The sequence below is a fragment of the Eleutherodactylus coqui genome, chromosome 1 (genome assembly GCF_035609145.1).
Source record: "Eleutherodactylus coqui strain aEleCoq1 chromosome 1, aEleCoq1.hap1, whole genome shotgun sequence".
Classification (NCBI taxonomy): domain Eukaryota; kingdom Metazoa; phylum Chordata; class Amphibia; order Anura; family Eleutherodactylidae; genus Eleutherodactylus; species Eleutherodactylus coqui.
Window position 1 is genome coordinate 163,421,330 of NC_089837.1, and position 25,623 is coordinate 163,446,952.

General features: G+C 43.2%; 1 protein-coding gene across 6 annotated transcripts in view; it reads left to right on the forward strand.

The window, feature by feature from the left end:
* The window catches only part of LRCH3 (leucine rich repeats and calponin homology domain containing 3), a 71,424-nt gene that overhangs the window by 14,070 nt on the left and 31,731 nt on the right, over positions 1 to 25,623 (forward strand). For all 6 annotated transcript variants that reach the window (XM_066602927.1, XM_066602891.1, XM_066602910.1 and 3 more), the window contains exons 2-9: positions 12,084 to 12,228; positions 14,999 to 15,125; positions 15,943 to 16,048; positions 23,491 to 23,627; positions 23,763 to 23,872; positions 24,137 to 24,230; positions 24,804 to 24,924; positions 25,127 to 25,266. In XM_066602927.1, the coding sequence (XP_066459024.1) occupies positions 12,084 to 12,228; positions 14,999 to 15,125; positions 15,943 to 16,048; positions 23,491 to 23,627; positions 23,763 to 23,872; positions 24,137 to 24,230; positions 24,804 to 24,924; positions 25,127 to 25,266 (980 nt within the window). The remainder of the gene's footprint in view (positions 1 to 12,083; positions 12,229 to 14,998; positions 15,126 to 15,942; positions 16,049 to 23,490; positions 23,628 to 23,762; positions 23,873 to 24,136; positions 24,231 to 24,803; positions 24,925 to 25,126; positions 25,267 to 25,623) is intronic.

Below are 25,623 nucleotides of genomic sequence, written 5' to 3' on the forward strand. Positions count from 1 at the left end.
TTTATGATAGTGAACTACTTTGCAAGACAAATCTCTAGCACCAAGGTGGATTTAGTGATGATTTGTAGTTTTTCACAATGTGACATTTCTTAGGTGTTGTATGTTATATGGTAGCCAGTTATTGTATTGCTTGTTTTGTATAAGTAGGAAAAAAAAGATCTGTAAGGGTACATTCACATATACCGCTAGCAGATTTCACCACGTTAATTGTAGAGGTGAAGTCTGCTGCAAATCCATGTCAAAACCCACATAAATAGTGCAGAATTGGATGCAGACTTCAGTACGCATTTTCACAAAATGTGTGAGCGTACAAGCCAGTTTCACACCAGAGTAACCCTAACCTGACTACAGATGTAATCTGAACTGACAGTGTCGTGATACTCTGATGCTTTGAGTTTGTGTTATCAAACCTGTGGTCGAGCTGGGACTAAGGCCGAATGCCCATGGACGGATTGTCGCTGCAGAAATCGCAGTCGGACAACCGCAGCAATGTCCGTCCAGAGACATGCTGTGTAAAGTGATTCTCCCAAGGCCGCGAGCGGAAATCTGCGATTTTCTTTTCACCGCTCGTGGGGGGAGAATCGCAGCATGTTCTAATTTGTGTGGAAAAGGACACGGACTGCTTCCGTTGCAGTCAATGCAAGGTTTCCGTCCTGCAATATTCCGCACTGTGGACACAGCGGAAGTTTGGTGGGAATCCGCATCATGTGCATGCTTGCCGGACGACACTGTCGCTGCGGATCCGGACAGGTGAGTATGGGGTCTTTGGGGGGCACCGGGTTTGATTCCACTGCTGAATCCGACCTGTCCGTGGGCATGAGCCCTTAGGCTAGCTCCACACGGGCGAGATAAAGATCAAACATGCAGCAATTTGTTTTGAACACATTGCTCATGTGTACGACTCCATTCAAAATATCTTCCCGCCTGTGTGAAGGCGGCCTTACCGTGGGCACAGAAATGTTTCCCGTGTTAAGTTTGTGTGAAAGTGGTGTAACTGGTCTGCCGCTGTATTTTGTGGAAGCAGGCAGCTTATTTTCTATTGATGTCACTTTGCACTGTGGCTGTGCTGTATATTGACTATGTGATTGTGCTGAGCTAGAATATATAACACTGCGCTTGTTGTTAGCTACGATACTTGAGGGGGTTGGGGTGGGATCAAAGATATTCACTAAATGAACAGAGCAACTGGGATTTTTTTGGAGACTTGTAAAATCCTTCATTTTCTGTAAGGAACTTTTTTTTTTCTTCATTTCCATGTATGCAAAATCAAGTAGTAATAGTATACCCTTAATTGGGGGATTACAGATTACCGAGGCGATCCTGAGCTAAATCCATACCAAGAATATTTCTTGCTGTAAAAGACTTGTAAGCAAACAAATTGTTTTTTCCCTACCCAGTCGTGAGCTTCTAGGATGCCTTGACACATACTGGTCTGTGAGGCGGCTGGCCCATAGTGAGACATTCTAGGAAGCCGCATGTAAGGCTCACGTTGGTGGTTTCATAAAATGCTTTATTCCAATCCTTTCTTGTTCTCTATCACGCACCCATTCACTTAGATAGCTTTGAAATTGACTTCAGCTTTTTTGATGCCCGGGAGAAATGGATTACTGTTGGATGATGTTTGCAGGTTAACACAATGAACTGGTGTAAAGCACATTCGCAGTGAAATCAGTCAGTTTTTCACTGACTCAGATCACACTCACCTGTGTGAATAAGACCTTAATTCTAATCCTATGTGACAATCTTAGCAAATGACATCTTCCTTCAGTCTGATTGAAGCGTGTACAGCTTCAGTGTCAGAAGACGTCCGACAGGGTATTCTTACCGTCTATTGCGAGCCATTCCGCTGTCGGAGCCTCTCTGGTGCACACACACTGGCTTTAGCCAGCAGATGGCACCGTTGTATAACAGCAAAAAGAGAAAGCCTTTTAGGAAACTCTGAATCCAAAATTGGATTCGAAAGGGTTAAACGCTAGACGGTTGTCACAGCTCCTATACTCTGTGACGCACCACATCCATGCATGGTCGTCTCCTCTCTTGATTACTCAATGGGGGAGTGGGGGATCCCCAGTCTCTTAACCAGACACTGGGAGTCCCGTAAGTGGAAGAGACACCTGTTGGGCATATATGGCCTAGTTTTTGGCATTCTATAAATGTCTTAGATGGTAATATCGCTTTAAGATTTATTATGGTTTTTGGGAACGGTTCAAAAGTACAATGCAGCCCTTGAATCAGAAAAAGTTGTGCATCCCTGTTCTAGATCAAGTTGAAATTTTAGATTTAATAGTGCATATTGTGCGCACAAACTCCTGCTGTGCCATCGTGTTCCCAGATTCATGCCTACGGGTGTATGCAGCCATAGAGTAAAATGTGGGGGAACAGACCCCAACTTTCTTTTACTAGCTAAGTAATTACTGCTCCAGAATTTTTGAAGCTTATAGTAGTACAGAGATCTTTATTGGCATAGATTCACACATGTGGATTCCACAATGTAGAGTTTCACCAAATATACTGCGTGTATGAATGGGATTTACCGTATATACCGGCGTATAAGGCGACGGGGCGTATAAGACGACCCCCCAACTGTCACCTTATACGCCGGTATACAGTGGTGAAAAAAAAATAAATTCATTACTCACCTCCCACGGCGTCCTGTCGCGCTCCGGCAGGATGTCGCTCGCTCCGGGAGGCTGTCGCTGGCTCCTCGTCCCCGGCGCAGCATAGCTTTCTGAATGCGGGGCTTGAAATCCCCGCTTCCAGAAAGCTAATACACACGCCGGCAGCCATGACATCATTGAATGGCTGTGATTGGCTAAAGCGCACGTGGCTTCAGCCAATCACACTATTCAATGACATCATTGAATGGGTGTGATTGCTAACACGTGCGCCTTCAGCCAATCACAGCCATTCAATGCTGTCATGGCTGCCGGCGTGTGTACTAGCTTTCTGGAAGCGGGGATTTCAAGCCCCGCATTCAGAAAGCTATGCTGCGGTGGCGACGAGGAGCGAGCGACATCCTGCCGGAGCGCGACAGAACGCCGTGGGAGGTGAGTAATGAATTTTTTTTTTTTTACACTTTTTTTTTTTTTGTATTACCGGCGCATAAGACGACCCCCGACTGCAGAGCAGATTTTTCGGGGTTCAAAAGTCGTCTTATACGCCGGTATATACGGTAATTTCCTTTTGGGGAGAGTGAAAAAACTCAGCTTTAATTATTGGTCTTTTATTTTTGAAATCTGTGGCATGCCTTATCCGTCGTCCCCTTATTCAGCAGGACAGGCTCCAGCCCATTGTCCTATGCTTTCCACCCTTCAGCTCTTGCAGTGTGTCCTGAGTGGAAGGAAGCCACATACAAGTAGGTTGCCGGCTGCGGTGTAGCTTCCTAATGAAAGGAAGCATACAGCGGGCCGGTACTGGTGTATTGTGTCTCCACCAGAATAATGGGTGGAGACCTAGAGTGACAGCTAAGAGCTAGGGTACGCCCCCAAAGGTCCTGATTTGGGTTGGATGGAGGGTTAGGTTTAGTTTTAGTGTGAGACTTACATTATTAGTTGTAAATGGTGAAAAATGGAAGCATTTACAGCTAATAATTTAAACCTAATAGTTAAACCTTCACCCTAACCCTCCATCCAAGCCAAAGTTCAGTCCCCACACTTGGGGAACTTGATAGCGGCGGAGCAGAGAGGGGAGAAGGCAGACCGCCCGACAAGTGAAAGCAGCAGGCATGGAGACAGAGTGAAAGAGCTAGCAGCAAGCGACACTGACAACAGCAGCGGCAAGGTGAGATGAGGGCTGGGGAAAGGGAGACGGACAGCGGGGAGCCAGGGGCAGTGACAGCAGCAGCAAGGGTCGGGGAAGAGATGGACAGCGGGGAGACAGGGACAGTGACAGCAGCAGCAGCAAGGGTCGGGAAAGAGACGGACAGCGGGGAGACAGGGACAGTGACAGCATAGGTGATGGGAGACTCACCAAAGCAGTGTACGAGCACTCTGAATGGGGGATGGGATCATGCAAGGCGGGAACTGACAACCGCAGCGCCGACTGACAGAAGGGAGACCTGGTGGAGGTTAGTGGCCTGCCAGGACCTGCAGTCAGTCAGGAACTGGGGGCATGACCTGGCTGTGAAGAAGCCTTACCCTTGTCAACACCCATCAGTTTCGGTGTCGACAAGGCAACAGTACCCGGGGGGCCTTGGAGAACAGCCAATCCTTGCTTTTTCTGCCCGGTTGAAGCAGTTTGGGAACATTTCAGCCTGAAGAAATGGAACTTAGTCAGTGATGCTTCTCCAGGCAGCCGGCGCCGACTTGGAGACACCTGAATGTATGAAATGCTGGGCGGAAAAACTGCTGTAAAGGACGATTCTCTATTTGCCATTGCAATCTGATGCCCATGTCCTTCCCTCGTTTACCATAATCTTGAATAAGGAAACTGGATTTTATACCCATTTCCCATTCAAGAAATCTTGCAGCAGTTTTTAATTATAGCAAGAGAAAAATGTGTTGTTTTTCAGTCTTTCTCTCCAAGCAGGCATTCTTCAAGATTACAGTGAAATCTTGAAAACTGCTGCAAGATTCTTTGAATGGGAAACGGGTATAAAATCCAATTTCCTTATTTAGGATGCAGCTTCATAGAAGCAATTTCTTGAAGTGACCCTCCTGGCACTCCTCCTTTGTGAGTTTGCCCCCCAGTGAACCAGCTTCCATGGACCTTTTTTATTAACCCTATGTGCACTACCTGACCAATCACAGCCGTACGATGTGCCCGAGACTACTTATGCACAGTCCGTAACGGGTAGTGGCAGGAGCAGAACAGCAGTCTTGGAAGACAGAAGAGGTGTCACCAAGGAAGAATGCCAGTTATTATTACTCTCCTTCTCCGGTTTAGGAGATTACTACTGCAAAAGATGTTACATCATATGAATGCTTGTTATGTAAGAAGGGTGTTCCTTGGAAGCTCTAAATTATGCAGTTTAGGATTCCACTATGACGCGCTCATCTCTTTCCCCTCCCCCCTAATTATCCTTTAAGGTATTTGAAAAATTTGCACTAACTAGAACATGTCGAAGAGGGTAAAATATTTATTTCTGGTATGCAGTGGTTACTGAATTAGTATTCTATTCCCAGAGCACCTTTATAATGAATTACCATACCTCCTGCTCAGGAATGCACACGCATTGTTTTTTAGTTCATGTTTCATTTAGTAAGGAGTATTGAAGCGAAGAACCCAGGTGAGAGAGCTTTCTCATATGTCTCCTTTCGGCTGGGCTCACATGGGCGGAATCCGCGATCAGCGTCCGCTGCAAAACGTGGACATTCAAAAGTTGTACTTTCACAGAAATTGCATAATCAGCAAGTGCAGGAAAAATCACAGCGTGCTCTATTTTGCCGTGAACTCTGCGCGAATGGCCTCCATTGAAGTAAATGTAGGCCGTCCGACCTGCACCCCATTTGCAATTAGCATTGCATGTGGGCCACGTGTACCCACTTTATTGCTTAGCAACAGCTCAGGAAATACAAACAATGGAAGAAAAAAATAAGACCGTACTGCACTTGACGGAATTTCATTGCTATACAAATGGAGAAATCAGCAATGAAATAAGTACATGTTTAAGTCAGGTCAACCATGTCACTTTTCCGCCATGTAAATATGCTGTTAACCCCTTCCCACCCTACACTCTAGTTAATGCAGGACTTTGTATTAACTACTAGACACTGTGTGTATATGGATTGAATAAATTATATAATATTTGTGTGTGTGTGGTGGATACCTGTCTGGTATCTGATGCAAAGTGCCTTATGCATGCACTGCCACATCAGTGCCGGTGTCCTCTAACATAAAGATGACATCCGTCTGCGGCTGCTGGGGTTGGAGGGAGCGCCAATTAAAGCTGTTTAGTCTCTTAACTGCCGAGGCCAACAGCAACCACAGTATGTAAGCAGTTAGATGCAAAAGGGGCTCCGTCTGTCACCTCATTAGTAACCTTATAACTTAATCCCTGGGTGCTGATGGGCTTACTCTGTCAGACATCATAGGGTTTGGCCGCCTCCAGACGAACGGGTCGGATCCGGCGGTGAGAATTCTCGCCGTGGGACCCGACCCGAGCGCCTGCAGAGACGAGCGCATACTCAACCGCGCCCGGCGGCCCCGTCTCTTTCATGTGCCGGCTGCCGGGCAGCCGGCGCATGCGCAGACCGGGGCCGGCGGCCAGGTGAGTGACGTTTCTGTGCGAGGCTCTGCGAGCCCCGCACAAAAATAGGACATGCTGCGGTTTGTTTGCCGCGCGAGATTTTGCGCGACCGTCTGCATAGGAGTGCGTATTGTAATGCAGGCTTTCAGTGGCGCCCGTGTGCAGGCGGCCTTTATGTCCACAAGTGGGAAGACTGACAGTGTTTTACTGATATTTGTAAACAGAGGATCTACCGGCAGGGGCCGCGTATGGCTGTGAGTGTACTGCGCTTGGCCGCGTATCACACGGACATGCGCAATGTGACTTTTTCTTTTTATTCCCCACTCTGATTCAGCGTTTGATACGCTGCCTATACCAATGTATGGGGCTCGCGCTGCGTGATACTTGAAGAAATAGAGCATGCTGTGACTTTTCTTTACCGTGCATATTGACAAGCAGCGTCTACAAATGCACGTGTACGTGGATCAGTGAGAGTCTTTACCGTATATCACACGTCTGTGCAATGCCCGCATAATGCGCGGTGTAAACACGGTTGTGGACACGAGCCCCTACACTGCAATATAGAAGTATTGCAGGGTATCCTATGTGATAAAACAACCACATGGTCAAGTGCCCTAGTGGGGCTAAAAGAATATATACAAAGCTTTGTTCATCATTTAAAAAGGGCATCATGTCAAACAAAAAGAGCAAAGTACACAAAACCTGATTTTGATACAACTGTAATGAGCCGTACTGAAAAACTAACAGATTTATCCACATAAGTGAATGCTCTATATTAAAAAAAAAAAGTGTTCTATTTAAAAAGATGGGGGAAAAAAGAAAGCAAAATTAATAAGCGGTTTCAGCAGGATGACAAGCATGGTGTAAAACGTGCTTTAGAAAAACACATATGCTTTCTACCAGAAACAGCGCCACAGCAGTCTGGGGGTTATGTGCAGTATTACATCTAGTCACAGAGAAGACCCAGTCGTGTGCTAGTATGCCAATCAAATTAGTCACTAAGGGCTCAAGCAGACGGTCGGATACAGCTCAATTCTCGCAGCGGGATGCAACCCCATGACCCGCGGCTCACCTCCTGCGGCATCTCCTCTGCTGTGCTATGTGACGGCTGTCGCCCAGCAGGCACACGCGCAGTGCAGAGCCGGTGCGTCAGCAGTGATGTTTCTGTTAGGGCTTCTGCGGGGCTTGCACAGAAATGGGACATGCCGCGATTTGTTTACGCGCGAGTTTTAACGCAGTCAAATCGCAACCATCTGCATAGGATTGCATAAACTAATGCAATCCTATGGCAGCTGGCACGGGTGGAAATTCTGTGGGAAATCCCGCCGCGGAATTTCCGCCCGCGTCTGACTAATTGGCAGATTACCCCACATGACTATGTTGTGTGATAACTTGTCTAAATCTTATTACTAAAACATTGTTTTTGTTATAAGCCCAAAGATAATACAAGGGGGAAAAGGGTCAGTTACAATATAGTAGAAATATACACCCCCAGGGAGTTATTACCTAGAGATCGCTCTATAGAGTGCTGTGACTGCAGATCACATTACCGGCACTGAAAAGCCAAATCAACTTCTTTTTACAATTTTTAAAAATGGGAGACCATGCCCCCTTGATGTGATTCACTATCTTCCTGTCCAACTGCTACCCGGACGCCTCTGCCCTGTGCCAGTCGCTGCACTGGCTGCCTGTTAAATACAGAATTCAATTTAAACTCACTACCTTCATCCACAAAGCCCTCCACAGTGCAGCGCCACCCTATATTGCCTCCCTCATCTCAATCCATCACCCAGCCCGGGTTCTCCGCTCTGCTAACGAAACTAGACTGCGCACCCCTCTAATTTGAACTTCTCATTCCCGCGTCTTTGTAAGCGCTGCGGAATACGTTGGCGCTATACAAATAAAGATTATTATATGTAGAATACTCTGCTTCATGTCTATGGCTATTGTGAATCCTATTTATTTTTATGCACTGAACAATTCCCCCTTCTATATTTTTAATCTTTGGGTTTGTAAATGATCACAAATAGTTGTATGTAGGAATCAGGTAATTACATTGCTCAAAAAAATTAAGGCAACACTTATGTATCACAGTAGAACCCCCAGTTGATGCAAATATAAGTGACAAAAGGTGCAGTAGTCAACTGCAAGACAACCCCCAAAAAGAGTGATTTTGCAGCTTGTCCTTGTGATGGCATGAGCCAGTACCTGCTGCCCAGTCAGGTAGCACAGGTAGACCTGATCCTCCAATATTGCACATCCATCCATCCATGCTATCGCAAGTTTGCTGTATCTTCCAGCACAGTGTTATAGAGCAGATACCAGGACGTGGCACATTACATGCAGAGATGAACAGGGCCATAGAGGGACAGTAACCCAACATTGGTATCTGCTCTTTTGTGTGTGGAGGACCAAAATCCGTAGCAGATCTGTGACGTGATCTACATACACTGGCAAGTGCGATTTTTGGGTAAAAAAAATGCTTTACGTGTGATTTTGTATGCGTTTGCCTTGTGTGCAAATCACAAAGCCTCATGACTTTCGTTTTATATGAAGTGAATGGCTCCTTTGGGCAGGACTTGTACGGGCCGTGTCAGTGTAGTGTTATCATGAATTCACACTTGACAGATATGCAGCAATTTCTGCAAATGAAAATGTGTTCCTGTCATCCAAAAACGAAAACCTCTTTACATCAACCACGTACATAAATAAATATATATATATTTATATTTATTAAAAGGGATAAAACCTGGTTTTACTACCCAGTTGTAAATTGCTTTGTGTATCCTCATTTCATGGGTCTCTGTGGGAACATGACCTGTTGCCTTCAGCAATTAATTCTGTATTGTAGCCACACAGATTGTCCTTCTCTCATAGGGTCCAGTCCAGCAGGACAGCGTTTACTGAGGATGTCTGTGCAGCGGTGGCCATAGACCGTCCTATGTTCTTCTACTAACTCCTCCAGGCCTTCCTCCACACCATGACCTCATCTGAAACAGATCATTGTGCTGCGGAGATGAGGCCGGAACAGCCACATATTTAGCATGAAGAGGCCACTCTTGTACATCAATGCTGGATGGTTTGGGAGATTGCCAGGTCATCTGTGTGCAACTAGCAGAGAAATAACGGAGCAGATGTCTGTATATATTGGCAGCGTTCACTTGTAGGGCTAATTCACACCGCTTATTTGCGCAATCTAGACGCGTCCTCCGTTGTGCTGAATCCCCCATTAATTTATATTGGGTTATTAGATGAGCGTACTTTTCGTGTGCCTTTTGGTCCCATGAAAAAAAATTGCACAGTGTGCCCTAGTTTGGTGTGTTGAAGGCAATGGGGCTGCTTGAATACGCAGGGAATATGCAGGAAACCTACGTACTTGAGGGATGAAGGAGCTTTCTTGCGATCATAAATACTTGGAACCCTTGGGCATGAGCAAGGGAGCAGGATGCAGTGTACAAGCCACAGAATAGATGTTTTCTATATGTGATGTGTGATAAATAGGGCTCCCACCAATCACTCATTTGTAATCTAACCTCTCTCCGCTCTATTCACACTGGCGTCATGCTTCCATCATATCGGGTATCCGTTGACTTAGGAGAATAGCGGGCTTTGTTATTGTGCCAGCTATATCATTCAGGGTAAGGAGAAGATCCGTTTGTCTTAAGAGGCAGAGGAGGACCAAGTTTGCATTTCTGCTTGCATTTTTGATTGTTAAAACTGGATTAGATCCTGCAAGGAATTAGAAACTGGAAATTATATAAAATTGTGTACATTGTTGGTCTCTGGATGTTCCCAACTGTTAGTAAATGAAACCCCTGAATATTGATTAGTGTCCAGCTGAATGATTCTTTCTTCTTAGGCCAAATGCAGACAGCTGGGTTGGATTCCGACTACAAGATCATCGCAGCGGGATGCGACCCTGTGCCCCTGCAGTGCCCCCCGGCTTACCTGTCCGGCGTCTTCACTCTGCGCTGTGGATGTGCCTCCTAGCGCACAGCTACACATGTGCAGTGCAGAGCCAGTGCGTCAGCGATGACGCGGCTGTATGAAATAGGACATGCTGCAATTTCCACCCTGCGGTTGATTTCCGCTCATGGGCTTCGAAATGCATTACCTATGGGCTGTATTTGCTGGGGGATCTGGAGCTCTGGATCCTGCAGTGCAAATATGCCTGTGTGCATTAGGCCTTAGGAGAAACGTCTGAGTTTTTCTCAATTCGGACTCCCGGAGAGTAGTGCATTGTGGGCACTCGGATCACATATCGCAGTTAGGGACTTTTTCACACTAGTGTTTTGCTGATCTATCATGGAAACAGCCAAATGGATAGAAAATGTTTATTTCTAAGCTCATGGAAGTATATTGAAGCAGAAGAGCTTTCACTTTAATCCATTTCTGCATTTTCTGTCACCACTCCATTTTTTTTACACTGGAACAAAAGACTGCTGTGCTTTTTGTTTCCAGGTTTGGAAGCCGAATACAGATGGATCCCCCCTTTTTTTGTATTCTACTCAATGGGAGGCAAATGGAACTGGAAAACAATTAGTTTTCTATGTTGTGCTTTTAATGAATGTAGGTATGGTTACGTTAGAATGCTGATGTCCTAGTTTCAAAGCCCATCGGGGGGTAACAACCGCTTTAAAAAATTCCATACAGCCATCACCCTTGGTCAGATTTGAACCTACAGCTGCAGCATGGCAAGGCAGCAGTGCTAACAATTGAACCACCATACCTTTTTAACAATGGGGTTCTAGGGTCATGTCTGACTATGGACAACATCTGCATGGAGGTTGTTTATTGTCATGTTTATTCTCAAGCATGGTAGCTCGCAGTCATTAGAACTGCTGCCTTGCAATGTTGGAGTTCAAATCTGATAAAGGGTGAGGCCTGTATGGAGTTTTTCAAAGTTCATGTTACCCTTCATGATATTTGAACCTAAGACCCCGGCATTGCAAGGCAACAGTGCTAACTACCGACCCCCATTCATTAAAGAGGCACGGCCACATTTTAAAAGTTGAAAAATGTTTCAGTATTTTAGAATAAACACACTTTTTTCAAGTTTCAGTTGGAACAGAGCTCAGAATCAAAAGGACAGGCTGTGCCGACCTCTTCCTGCCCACAGCATGTTGAGTGTCTGCTCTGTCACTGCTTGTGTATAGGGAGAGCGAGCAGTCAGTCTATATACTGCGGACTAGGAGAAGCTGGTGCAGCCTGTTCTGAGGCAGTTTCAGAATAAAATATACATGGGGGCAATGGGCCTACCTGTCTTGGGTTCATGCTGCCTTGTGTTCGGGCAGTGTGAACCTGTTGATAGGTTTGCTTTAAATCATTAGCAATAATGTGAAAAATATTTCTATCCCCTCTGTGTAGAGCCTGTATGGAACAGTAAATGTAATTTTATCATACAAGAAGTTCTAGTGACTCCTAGAGAGAACAGAAAGGCAAGTCATTTCCAGATGGTTCCAATAAGGTCACATGAGATATATAATTTTATTTTTTTTCGGTCTGTGCATTGAATTGGAAGGATGTGAGAGTCTTGTAGCATTGTTTTTTAACCGGCAACCGTGTAAAGTTGTACTAAATGTACTACGTAAGTGTTTATAAAGAAGAAAACTCAGATAGGATGTAGAGTTTGTTTTTGAAAAATGTTCTTGTTTCCTAAAAACAAAAAAAAAAAAAAAATGTATTAAAATTCAGAGTCCAAGTATCACAATGCAGTTCTGTCTCTAGTGAAAAAGACAGCTCTGGTAAATAACAGTGGTCTGTTGTATTAGACAGACATACCACAGAGAGCCCGCTAGCAGCAAGACTGGCAGCTCACTTGGAAATGAATTGTGCCGTTTTATTCTCATGTCCGCCTCTGAAAACGATTGCGTAATAATTGCACTTTTTGTTTCAGATCTGTCTCGGAATAGATTGTCTGAGATTCCTGCGGAAATCTGCAACTATGTTTCTTTGGAGAGCCTAAATCTTTACCAGAACTGTATCCGCTATGTACCGGAGGCTACTCTCAACTTGCAAGCCTTAACCTTCCTCAATCTCAGGTATCTCCCTGCTCTGTAATATAATGCTTCATGTAAAACTGACACCACTCACTAATGCTACTCGGGGACAAGGTGGTCCGGCTCATGGAGGGAGGTGACTAGAGGGATAATGTATGTATAGTGTTCTACTATCTGCTAGCTACAAACGTTAAATGTTTTGCTTCTGAAATACGCTGGTAATCTAAAGTCATCAGTGCAGAATACTGATAGACAGCCACACTCTCCTACCGCATAATGTTGGGGGGAGCGTTTGCTTAGTATTCTACTTGTACAGGCATGTAAAGGGTGGCATTCCCTTCGATACCTTTAGTACATATTGCAGGCTTACAGCCTATTAATGACTCTTCATATGATAAAGCCCACGCTGCAGCCATCCATGTGAATGGACAAGAAAATGCTAATTTTGATCGGGACTTGATCGCGGCTATTCTTCCTTTATGCAATTTTGCCTGCGTTTCGGCTACCGTGAAAGCACATTGGCTGTGTGAAAGAGACCTTATTGTGAGCATTGACCTTGGTCTAATTTTTTTTCTTTCCAAAAGCGGAGTACTATTAAAGACTTGCTCCTCTCACTTAATTATCTGGTTAGCCAAAGGCTCTTTTACACAGAGTGACTGTCAAGTGCAAAAGTGCCCTACCTTCGTTCCAGCAGTAATCACTACTGTGCTTTTACACAGGCTCATTCATTGCTCTGCGAATGGTGGAGCACACAGGAGATTGCTATGGCTTGCTGCCCGCCTCCATTCTTGGTAAACGGGCAGTTCATAGATGATCGGCGTCCAGTTTACACAGGCGCATCGTCGTTTTGATTCTTATGTCTGCACGTTCCGAACGGCGAGTGGATTATCGTTCGTCGTCCAGATCATGCAGGCACTTACACTGAATGTTATCGTTCAGATTCCCACAATCCAGAGAAAATCTTAACGATTATCCATTTGGTGTAAAAGGGTCCTAACAGCCAGTAGGAGAAATGGATATGACCTTGTAATCCCCAGTCCTCTGCCGCTGATTAAAGGTCCATTTACGCCAGCCGATGATCGCTCAAAGATCGCTCAAACAACAGTTTGAGGGACCGCTTTGAGCGATCATTTTGCATAAACTACTCAGCTTCTTAAGAGCAATTTAGTGTGCAAATAAGCCTTAGCCGAAAGCAGTTATTTGCCCTAGGGCTTTTATCTGCTTTCAGTTTTTTGTTCTCCAGCGGGAAACAATGCTACCAGCACTACCTGTGGAGAACTGCTGATAAGGCTGAACGATGATTTTTAGGTTGACCTAAGTTTAACGATCAGCTTTTTAGCTATTTTTGGTGTGATCATTGGTCCGTGTAAATGGGCCTTAAGAAGGCTTTCATCAACAGGGTTATTTCAGGTCATTGCACCTGTTAGAATATGTTTGACATATAGTATCTGAATGTAATCTACCTGTAAGAGCACACGGTCCGTCTCCATGGTACTGCTTCGTAGCAGCTCTTCCACACTCTGTGATGTGGTGGCTGTTGTCACAGCTATGAGAGCAGTGGTTCTTAACCTGGGTTTAGGTGAGTCAGTCTCAGGGGTTTAGCAGAGGTCAAAACACACACACTGTGTGTACATTCCATTCACCCCACTTGTATGATTGGTGACGCTATCCACTGCTAGTGTGCTAGGCTAGGGGAATTCCCGAATCTTCTCCACTAGAACCTCAACGAAATCATTGAACTTCAGCAGAGCCAGGTTCAACAGCAACTCTTCAGAACAACAGTGCTCTCAGCGTTTTGGTGTTAGCAAATTGTAGTGTACCCTCTTATTTCTAAGAAAGCCCTTAAGATGCTCATACCGTTTGCTCGCAAAGATATGTTGTAACAATCCTTATCGAGAATGGTAAACCTAAAAGTGAAGACTTTTTTGCAAAAATGATATGAGTGGCACTTGCCAAGGTGAAGCCGCGCATTTCTGAACTTGTCTTTGAAAGGCAACAACAAAAGTCACATTGATTTGCAGTAAATATTCATTAAGTTCAGTGTGTACAGTTGATGAATTGCTCATTTTGTGCACTGATAATATATATACCTGTGTCTTGAATTTGAAAAAAAAAATCATTTTTTTTTCCAATAAGAAGGGTTCGGTGAATGTATGTAAGAAACTTGCAGGGTTCAGTACCTCCAACAAGGTTAAGAACCACTGTACTAGAGTGAAGAAATATTAGGGACCTACCCCTAATGAATTTTTAAAACCAAGCAAATAAACAGGGTCTCCACCTCCCTAATAGGTTAGTTGTTTTGGAGGTACAGCAGGCACCTTATCCTTGTATCCACTCTCCCTATACGTGTATTTGGGCTGAGAGAATTATCATTATAATAGCTGAGACTAGAGCTGTAGTACTGACCTATGTTTCATGGAAAGGTAATACGTTATCACCTACTAGTCGTTTTGTTGTATCAACTTATTATGACTACTGAATAATAAAAAATTCTAGTAGACATTTTTTAAGGAACTTATAGTTAAAATTTAAGTCTCATTTTCTCTGTTCAGTGACTATCAGTCTGTTACAGTGAGACTAATCCCTTGCTTTCAGTGAAGTTGTTACATTTGTGAGATAACGTATTCTTAAGCATCTCTACTTTTTATGTAGATTTAACTTGTAGAATATTGTAAAATGAGCTGATTAATAGATTACAGTTTTCTAAATGTCTATTTTCAGTATTCGGTAAGCTTATGTGTAGTAGGAAGTTAAATGATTTGATGCCATAAGACTGGGTTTTAAGTATTCTCTTTTCTTTTTTCTTGTCAAGTCGGAACCAACTCACTTCACTTCCTGGGCACCTCTGCAGCCTTCCCCTCAAAGTGCTTATTGCAAGCAATAACAAGCTTGACTCATTGCCAGAGGAGATTTGTCATCTGCGGCATCTGACAGAGCTGGTAGGTGTACAGATGATCATCCACATTTAGCTTATGTGGCCCAGGCCTGCCCTGCCCTGCACTTGTACTTGAGAACAAATATTTGCATGACTGGCTATTGTGTCATCTGGTTGATATCATACTTGTAAATCCAGCTAAATGCTGTTACTAAAGGAAGTGTATTATCTTGGGGACAGTACATCTAAGTATTAACAATCCACAAGTTCTACCTAGACAAATGAAGGTGTTCTAGTAGATCATATCTTAAAAGTTCCAGATACTGGTCCATAAACTTCTGCTGTACAATTACTTTATTAGGCTGGGTGCACACAGCTGTGACGGTATAGCGTATTCTGCGAACGGGTTTTGCGCACAGCATATACTACACCAAACTCTTGTAAGCAGCCATGTTGCTTACACAAAATGCATGAAAAATGCGCGCAAGAAAAAACGCAGAATGTTCTATCTTGGCGCCAATTAGTGCATGGCGATTTATTATTGCATACTTGCTGCTTGCCCCGTGCATGTCTTCCGCAAGCAGCACGCGACAAATTACGGCCATCTGAGCCTGGTGTTAAACTATGTGTTGACTCCAAGAACTGTGATGTGTCCTCTCGGACCTCACCAGAATGCACCCAAAGGAAATGCAAGTCCCATGTGGTGATTTGATGAGAATTATTATGTAACTGTTTGTTTTCTTAGGTGACTGCTGCAATATAAATTATATAGTTTTTCTCTAAATATGTTACACTTGAAATACTTGCTACAAGTGTATTCATTGTATGATGTAAGCGTGAATATTTGAAGTTATGTAAAGTACCCTTTCTCTCCTCTACAGGATGTGAGCTGTAATGAGATCCAAACTCTTCCCCAGCAGACCGGTAAACTAGAATCATTACGGGATCTCAACATTAGGAGAAATCACTTGGTTCGATTACCAGAAGGTGAGCAGAAAAGAATGTACAAAAGTGTACATTACAGCTTCACTGAAGTATTGTGGATTGCCTCACAGTTGGTGTTTTTAGATATGATAAACATCAGTAGATATCTGGCTTTAGCTAAGTGCAATGGCAGGTTAAAAAACAAAAACAAAACCTAAGTGAGTTGCTCTCCAAAGCCTGCTGATTCTCTGTTCCCAATACGTTCGCATGTGCCAGACATAGGGTACCGCCGTTTAACAAATAGATTGTTGCCTTTGAGTACCATACATTTCAGTGCAGTTATAACAGAAGGCGGGAAGGAATAACTTGGTAAATCCTACCCATCAACCTGTTGAAAATGTCACTGGCTTGTGTGTGGCTTCATCTTGTAGTACTACAGCTCTGCATGTATAACACTGTAGTGGGCTGTATCTTGTTACTTGCAGACTTATATTAAGGTGGGGTTCACGCGGAGTGGATTTTCTGTGCCGATCCTTTGCACGGATATTCCAAGGCATTTACAGTAGCAGCAAAGTGGATGAGATTTTCAAAATCTCGTCCAAAAACTGTGGACATAACCCGCAAAAAACCTGTGCGCTGATTGACTTGCAGTATGAAATTCAATTCTGCAGCATGTCCGTTTTATCGTAGTCTCTGCTGAAGAATTCGCGTTGATGCTTAATCCTATATGTAATGGCGTGAAAATTATGTTGTAAGAAAACTCACCGCCTCCGCTGTTTTACAGAATACACCACCGTTTCTTGTTGGCTCTTTGTTCAACAAGAACAACAAGGCAATAGAAAAAGCCTGTCCTCTCATGGTGTTCTTTCTAGCAGTAGACTTCATGTAAGGCCTAGGGGCATTCCTGTGTGCAAAGCTTTAGAACCAAGTGGTGCTAGTAGTGTATCTTACATTTCATTGTGTTACATTTTTTAGTTCTTATATATTTTTGCGCTTACATATTACACGCCTATTATGTCCACTGGTTGATGATTTAAGCTTTGCTTGGTAACGGTATCCTTGTTTTTGGTGAGGTAATAGCTCTACAGTTTCGGCTTTTGTTGCATTTGTTAGTATGAAATGTTCAGTGTTTTGTAGATACAACATTTAGCACTACACATTTTTTTCATTGGAATATATTCTGAGCAATGCCTAAACTATGTTGGCATGGAGTAAGCAGCAAAATCAAGTATTACATATGTGGCTGTTTAACTGCTTCTGTGTAATAAATAATTGATTTATTTCTAAAATTGGAGAAATGCGAAACAGATTTAATGAACAATAGACATTGTGATAAATACACTGTGCTTAAGCAATAGTTTATTGGTCTGGTAATACCCCATGGCTAGAAGCAAGCTGTAGTTTCGTAATCTTATTTTCCCTTCTCCTCTCTTGATTCTTGCTTATGCTCTGTCCTAAATGGCCTTGGGTGAACTGAATTATACTCTTCTGTTGCTGCAGTGCCCAGACAACCACTAACTTATTTCTCCTACATTCATAGAATAGTTTTCAGAGCTGTAAACATCGGCGCCCGGATCCATTTTGGCTACACATGAAGGTGGTCAATTTAATCAAGTTTCTATTGTAGAAACCTATAACTCCCACTTTCTCTGTATCATTGCTACCTGGACAAGTTTCCTTGGAACCGCTGGGTATCTGTTGTGGGGGTTCCCTAAAACAACACCTTTGCAGTTCAGCCACTTTCACTTCCAGGGCTCATTCAGACAGCCGTATTGTGGGTTGTGGCCCAGAATCTCTGTGTGCTTTCCGATCTCCACAGACGGCAACTTTGCTTGTGCTGTTCTCTTCTGTGAAAATAGACCAGAGTAGGACATTCAGGGACTTTATGTATTTTTCACATGGGCTATCTTGCCCATGGGTCATTCCAGGACAAATCACTCAAGGGGTAACACCCAACCATCTCAGAGTTTTACGAAGCTTCGCAAATTTATTTGTTCTATAATGTATGCAAAAATTTCAATTTTCAGACCCATCAGGTCATCGGGTCAGGAAATAAAAAAAGGTCAATTTTTCTAATGTTGCTGGGAACAATAATTTTGGTCATTCGTGTTTCAGAAACTTTTGGGCGTAGGAAGATGTCCAAGGTGTCATTCTCTTTGTAATCTGTAGATTCATAACATTTTTCCTAACACCATACTTCCAATGCAAGTTACAGTCAATGTGGAACAAAAATCTCAACTTTTTTTGGAACCGAGCCACTCCAGAGAGAGAGCTGAAAGAAATTATACATATGCCCTGTACATTTAAGTTTCTTACCACAAAATTTCAGAAAGGCATTTTATGTAGTTTTTAAGTTTTTTAAAAAAAAAACAAAAAACTCTATGCTGACAACCATCCTGAATTGGATGAGAAATCTGCTTTTGGACGTACAATTTCTTCAGCTAAACTATCAATTAGTGAATCCCCATCACAACTGGCCATTTGAAGGATGGGTAAAGGGAATCTCCTTCGAAGCTTGCTGCTTGACCAATGAGCTAACAGTTGAGGGGAGTCCCCATGTAAAATTCAGATGATTAGCACCTGCCCAGAGTTTGGATAAATTGAAATAATTTATATTGCACAAATATACACTACCGATCAGAAGGTTTAAGGGCTCATGTCCACGGGCAAAATATGATTTAGGATCCGCAGCGGATTACCTGCACGCGGATCCGCACCCCATAGGGATGCATTGACCACCCGCGGGTAGATAAATACCCGCGGATCGTCAATAAAATGGATTTTAAAAAAAATGGAGCATGAAAAAATCTGGACCATGCTCCATTTTCGTGCGGGTCTCCCGCGGGGACGGCTCCCGCGGGCTTCTATTGAAGCCTATGGAAGCCGTCCGGATCCGCGGGAGACCTAAAATAGGAATTTAAAGCATTTACTCACCCGCAGCGGGCCGGGAAGCTCTTCTCTTACTCACGGCCACATCTCCCTTGCTTCGGCTCGGCGGATGTGCCCGGCGCATGCGCGCGGCACGTCGACGACGTGCCGCCGGCGTCAGGAATTCATCCGCCGGCCGAAAAAGAAGATCCGGCCGTGAGGAAGAGCAGAGCTTCGCCGCCCGCTACGGATAGGTAAATTCTTATTTATTTGTATTTTCAGCGCTCACGTCCGCGGGGCAGGAGGGACCCGCTGCAGATTCTACATGTAGAATCCGTAGCGGGCCCGATTTTCCCCGTGGACATGAGGCCTTAAATGCCATATATACTCGAGTATTAGCCGAGCTGAGCATAAGCCGAGTCAATACATTATACCACAAAAAACTGGTAAAACTTGTTGACTCGAGTATAAGCCTAGCTAGACTCGAGTATGTACTAGGTAAAAAAACAAAACGCAATACTCCCCTCCCAGCCGGCGTCTGTGTCCTCAGCGCGATGGTCCCCCAGGCGGTGTGGCAACCTGTTTCAGACTTCTCCTCGCTGTCATCTCCCTGTTTGGTTTTCAATTCCCCCGCTGTCAGCACTGTGTAAGTAAGCACTGTGATTGGATCGAGTGCCAGCCAATCACAGCCGGAGTGGGAATTCAAAGCTGAGCAGGGAGATCACAGAGGGAAGCAGCTTGCCGCACCGCTCTCTGAACAATAGCTGAATGCAACCGTATAAAGATATTTCTTCCCAATATTGTTGCAGAAGTTCCTACAAATGTGCTGCACTTTTAGATTGCATTGCTTTTCAGCCTTTTGTCCAGTTCATTCCAAACAAGCTCAATGGTCGAAGACTGGGCAGGCCATTCTATTTTTTTGAAGCCTACCGGGTTCTTCTTGACTTGAGTAGTTCTGGCATAACCCACAAGTATGTTTTGGATCACTGTCTTGCTGTAATATGAACTCCTGACCGATTAGGCGTACACCAGTGGGTATTGCATGGTGGATCAAAGTGCTGTGATATTGTGCAATTGTGTGTGTCCATTGTGCAAGTTGCCAAATCTCGATCCAGCAAAACAGCCCCAGACCACCACGCTTCCTCCACCATGTTTGACGCTTGCTGTCGCATGCTGAGGAGCCATCTTTTCACCTACTCAACAGTTTTCAAAAACCCTGGGTGATGTAGCAGAGATGTCAAAGTTTGATTCATCAGTCCATTAAACCACCTTCCACTGTTAAGTAGCCCACTGGAGGTGCTGCTTGGCACAGGCAAGTCGTTTTTTTAAATCTTGGAATCTTTGCAGTGGCTTTCTTATTGATACTTTCCATGTCAAATCTGCAGATAGAAGTCTTTGCAATTGAAATGAAAACTTGATTATTTTTGACTCCATTAAGCTGTGCCTGAAGGTTTTGTACTGCGAGGTGCTGATCACTCAAACTTGTCATCTGATTGTGTAGTGGCCTTTCGTCTGCTAGACCACTTCCTGTCTGTTTCCTCCAGTTTCTTAAGTGCCTTTTGATGGTATCGGAAACTGTACTGACTGTCTCTGTGGCTTTCTTGGTAGATTCTCTGCAGGACAGACCTACATTTCTGAGGCCACTCTCGCATACACTGTGTGTTAAAACACAGCGTTTATAAAGCATTTCAAACTGCAATTTCAAACTCGTTCAACAGCGCTTTTTATTGAACCCCATCATTTCAATGGGAGGTGAGGTACGTTAAAGTAGAGCAGACTGCATTGAAAATTGAATGCCTGTTGAAATCAGTGGAGGTGTTTTACAGTGTATAGCGTGGCATCTAAAAAATGGTGTGTGAGAGTGACCTTGGGACTCCTTCACACTGGCGATTGCAATTTTGCTGCGCGAAAACTGCGGTAAAATCACATCCCATTTCCCGTGATTTTTTTTGAGCGCCAGCGCTACTTTTTCTTTCTAAGAGATTGCTGCCGCTTGCGGTTTTTCTTAAGTGTTTTTTTTTAGCAGGAAGAGCAATGGGACTTGCTAATGTTCAATGCATCGCATGAAAACCACAGTTCATGCTTTGCTTTGTGATGCAATAAAAAGAAGGCTCCATAGGGAAACATGCGAGATAAAAAATTGCACATCGCAAAAAGAAAGGACATACTGTGATTTTTATTTTTCCCTCGCAACATCGCAAATGTGAAGGAAACCATTAAAAATAATTGGTTTCCTAATTCAGCGTTTCTACTCACGTCATGCGTAAATTGCGTGATTTTGCCATCACTGTGATGGCGCCCTTAGGGTTATAATTCTCTGACTATTGTCTTTGGTTAATTGCCTTTTTATTGCCATTATGTTAGCAATGTGCTCTGTCTTGAAGAGCAAAACTGTCAAAATCCTGCCCAGAGGGTGTAATGCAGTCTGTTCCAACACTGGTTATATAGAATTAGAGTTTGAAAGTAATCTGCAAAAGTTGAGACCCCTGTAGGATTAGTTTGCAGCTCATGTCAAACCATCATTTGCTTTCCGTGGTACAGAGCAGCTGCTCTCGATGTATTCACTGAATAAAGCTCTTTGGTTAAAATCCTAAATTCACACTATTGTTGCATTTTAGGTTAAAACTTCATATTTTTATGTTTTTAACTTTCTTTTGAACCATTGCACATTGTTTACTGGATGTGAACTGTGTTAATGTAAAAAATAACTGGAAAAACTGAGGTGTGCTAAGAATTTTAATCCTGCTTCCATGAAGCGATGGCTGTGATTGGTTCTTTGAGCGCCTTGTTTGGCTGAGCTGCGGTGCTTGAAGAACCAGTCACTGCCATCGCGCTGTGAAGGCGGGGTTTATAAATTGGCTCAGCCTCCACAGCTCAGCCGCGAACTGCAGGAGCAGCTTCGGGGCTCTGGAAAGCAGTGGGGAAGTATCTGGACTGAGCCTGCTAGGTAAGTGACTTGGCTGACCTGGAAAAGCGTTTTATAAAAATAAATGAAAAATGTCAATAAGAATGCACTGGGTGGTTTATTTTCGCGGCAGAGCTTATTTTTCAAGCTTTCCCTCAAAATACTTAAAAATCTTGCTAGGGCTTATTTTCGGGGAAACGTGGTATGTTTATATAATATAGTAACTTGTCCAGAGTAGTGTCAGTTTTTTGGTGTTGTAGGGTAGAGCGAGTGGACACAACAGAACGCCTGTCTGAATGACCCCTATGTAGTTCTCCAGCACTGATGAAATGTCCACATGGGTTTTCTCTTTGGATGGCATCTTATGTTTTTAGCCAGGTGGTGTTATAATTGCTTGTTTTTAAACTTCAGTGGTGCTCGAGGACTACGTACTGGAATATATCTTCCTGCATACTTGTACGTTCACTTGTGCCATCTCTGTGCACTGAGAGTTCACTGTGAGACCAGACACCTGTATTCCTTACATTATAGCAGGGATGTCCTCTGTCCATGTACTCTGCATTCACTTGCACATCATCTCAGTCCTTAACCTCTTCCTCAATAATTCTTCAGCTCCAATAACTGCACATTTTTAAACAGCATGGCTTCCTCCTATGACTTAAATGTTTTTGCCTAGAAGTTTCAGCCTCATCTCACTGTTGCAAATTGCAATTTAAAAAAAAAAAAAAATTCCCCACTGTGTTCACATGGGCAGCATATCATACACTGCCTGTACAAGTGTATAGGGCTCATGTTGTAATCTATTTATTTTGCCTATCGATAGTGTCCACAGACCAGTGTGCATGAATCATTGAAAGTCCATTGATTGACTCCATTCACACGTTATGTCATAAAAACGTGCTCCATGGGCATGAGCCCTTATGGACAGAAAAATGTTATATACAGATATTACACACATTTTAGAAATTTCCCACACCACCATATTTATCACATGCCAAAAACATTAATTCTGCATTATTTTGTTAGTAAGAAGTCAAGGTTTTTTTTAAATCTCAAATGCTCCAGAAAGTTTGTGGTAAGAAACTTTAATTTATGGGGCGGATATACATTTTTTTCATCTTTCTGTCTGCAATGGCCTAGTTCCCAAAAAATGGTTTTTATTTAAATTATATTGAGACTACAGTGTTAAGAAATTTTTTTATAAATATGCATGTTGTTAAGAAAAGAATGACCACTTGCCCGTCTTCCTATGCCAAACAGTTTTAAGATATAAATTATCCAAAATTATGGGTTTTGGTGACCACCTGAAAATTTACCCTCCTGTATTTCGTGACCCATGGGTCTGAAAATTAAGCTTGTTATATACTACAATACCAGATGCAGCCTGAGGACAAATGTGGCGCTGTTTGTAGTGGTGGGGGAGCAGATTCTTTTGTTCTAAACATGCCCATCTCATTTTAAATGTTGTTGGGAACCATGGCTAAGGAAAGTGTATTTACCAGCATGGTGTTAACGGTATTGTTGCTGTAGAGGCAGGTATATCTGTCACAGTCTTCTGGGGTGTCATAAGCCATGAATTTGACTTTAGTTTTATTTTCCAACTGTTGCAGTGGACCAGTTGGAATCCTCCATGCTTTTACTTGTCTGTTGTAGCAGCTCATGAAGGATGTACATTGTTTACCTAATAAAAATATTGTATTAAATGTTTGTGTTTGTCTCTGTCTCTTTTTAGAGCTTGCAGATTTGCCATTGGTGAGATTGGATTTCTCTTGCAACAAAGTAACCAGTATCCCGGTGTGCTATCGAAATCTACGTCACCTCCAGACCATTATCTTGGATAATAATCCCCTACAATTACCTCCAGCACAGGTGCGTGCTGCTTATCCTGGAACGGTTTGTGCGCTCAGGAACTGTACTGCCGCAGAAGAATAGCCTGGAGTATTTGTTTTGAATAGATGAGATTGACTATACAATTGTAATTGTCTTCAATTGTGTGTTTAATAGATTTGTATCAAAGGTAAAATCCATATATTCAAATACCTGAACATAGAGGCTCTCAAGAATGCTCCAGATCTGCCAGAGTATGATCGAAGACCCTTAGGCTTTAGTACTTGGTGAGTGCATTCCTATTCTGTAGATAACAAGCTCTAAGAAAAATCTAGTTCTGCTTATACACACAGCTAGGCAGAACATCCCCATCGGGCTGTAAGATTCAGTCTTTATTTTATCTAACAGGTTTTCCAATTGTACTACACGTATGCTTACAATGGGCTTTAATGTGTAAACTTAGAAAACCCCTAAAAGTAGCTTATGGTGGTTTCACTATTGTATATATTAAATCTCCAGCTGTAAAAATCTAAGTTAGTCATTCCTTACAGTCATGATGATGTGTACCCTGGCCGCACGTATGGCGCTCTGGACTCTGGGTTCAACAGTGTTGACAGTGGTGATAAGAGATGGTCTGGGAACGAGGTAAGGTTTACAACTTTATATTTCATATTTCATGTTTTTACTGCTGCTATTTCCAGCCTCATTAGCTTTGTTAATATGGTTCGTAAATACATTTTGAGATGTGCAGCTGAACAGGTTACATGGATTTATTTGGAGTATTTAAAATAACGTGCCTTGGGATTCAGACAAAACCCCAGACTAAAGCACATGTCATTACTAAAATCGAAACCAAAGCCGCAAACTTTCACCTCCGTCTCAGCAGCTTTCCATTCGTTCCCAGCATTTCTGCCAAACATAATAGCATTCTGTCCAGCACAAAGGATAGAAACAAACAGAAACCTAATCAAATGGAGGCCAAAGAGTTTCAGCTTGTTTTCAGTTTTAGTAAGGTCTCCATTGGACTATTGCTACCTTACTGTTCTGTTCGTAGTTCCACCTTAATGCCGTTTTCAAGGACTCGGACTGAACCCAAAGATGTAATGTGGTGGTAATGGTACTTTTACTTTGTGTTTTTGCTTGAAAAATTTATGTTTTAGATCATCTTCATATAACCCCCCCCCCCCTCCCCCCAATTGTTGTTTTTCATCAATGTAGCCTACAGATGAATTTACAGAGCTTTCTTTTCGGACAACTGATGCAAGTAAAGAGCACAGACTACGAAGAGATCACCAAAGCCAGGATTGCCGGGGCAGTTCACTAATTGCAAATGGAGGTGGTAAGTACACAAAAAGTGAAGACCTCATATTGCATCCTCCAAGATATTTCCAGTTGCTAGTGTGACACCCGCTGCCCTCTCCTTGTTTTGTTTTCTTGCCTTCTGGCACAAGATTTAATCAAGCTCACAGCTGGAACTTCCCTTAAATGTGTGATTTCTGAAGTTAAAAAGCTAGTTGTAATAAGAATTTCTTTTTTAACAGTGGAGCACGACTTGGATCAGATAGACTATATAGATAGTTACGCGACTGAGGAAGAGGAGGATGAGGTGAGGCACTCCAGAGGAGACAGTCTAAGCTCCCAGTTTATGGCATATATAGAAGAGAGAAGAGTATCACATGAGGTAAGAGGAAAAAACTGTAGCTGTAGATTGTTTTGGCTACATACTTTGCTGTGTTATGTTACATTGTTTGTGACATCAGAAATTGAATACGGGTATCGAGATTTTAAAAGCTTGATGACTTGTTTTTCAGGATATTCCATCATTATCTGATAAGTGGTGGTCTGTCACCTGGGACCCCCCATTGATCAGCTCATTGAAGAGGCTGCAGCCTCTTTAGTACTTGCACGTGAATATGATCCTGTTTGTACACTGAAGGCCATATTAATTGTAGTGGCCATTCTTACAGTAGTACTGCAACCTTATTCTATTGAAGTGAACGAGACAAGCATGCAGTACTTAAAATAGGTGTTGTAAAAA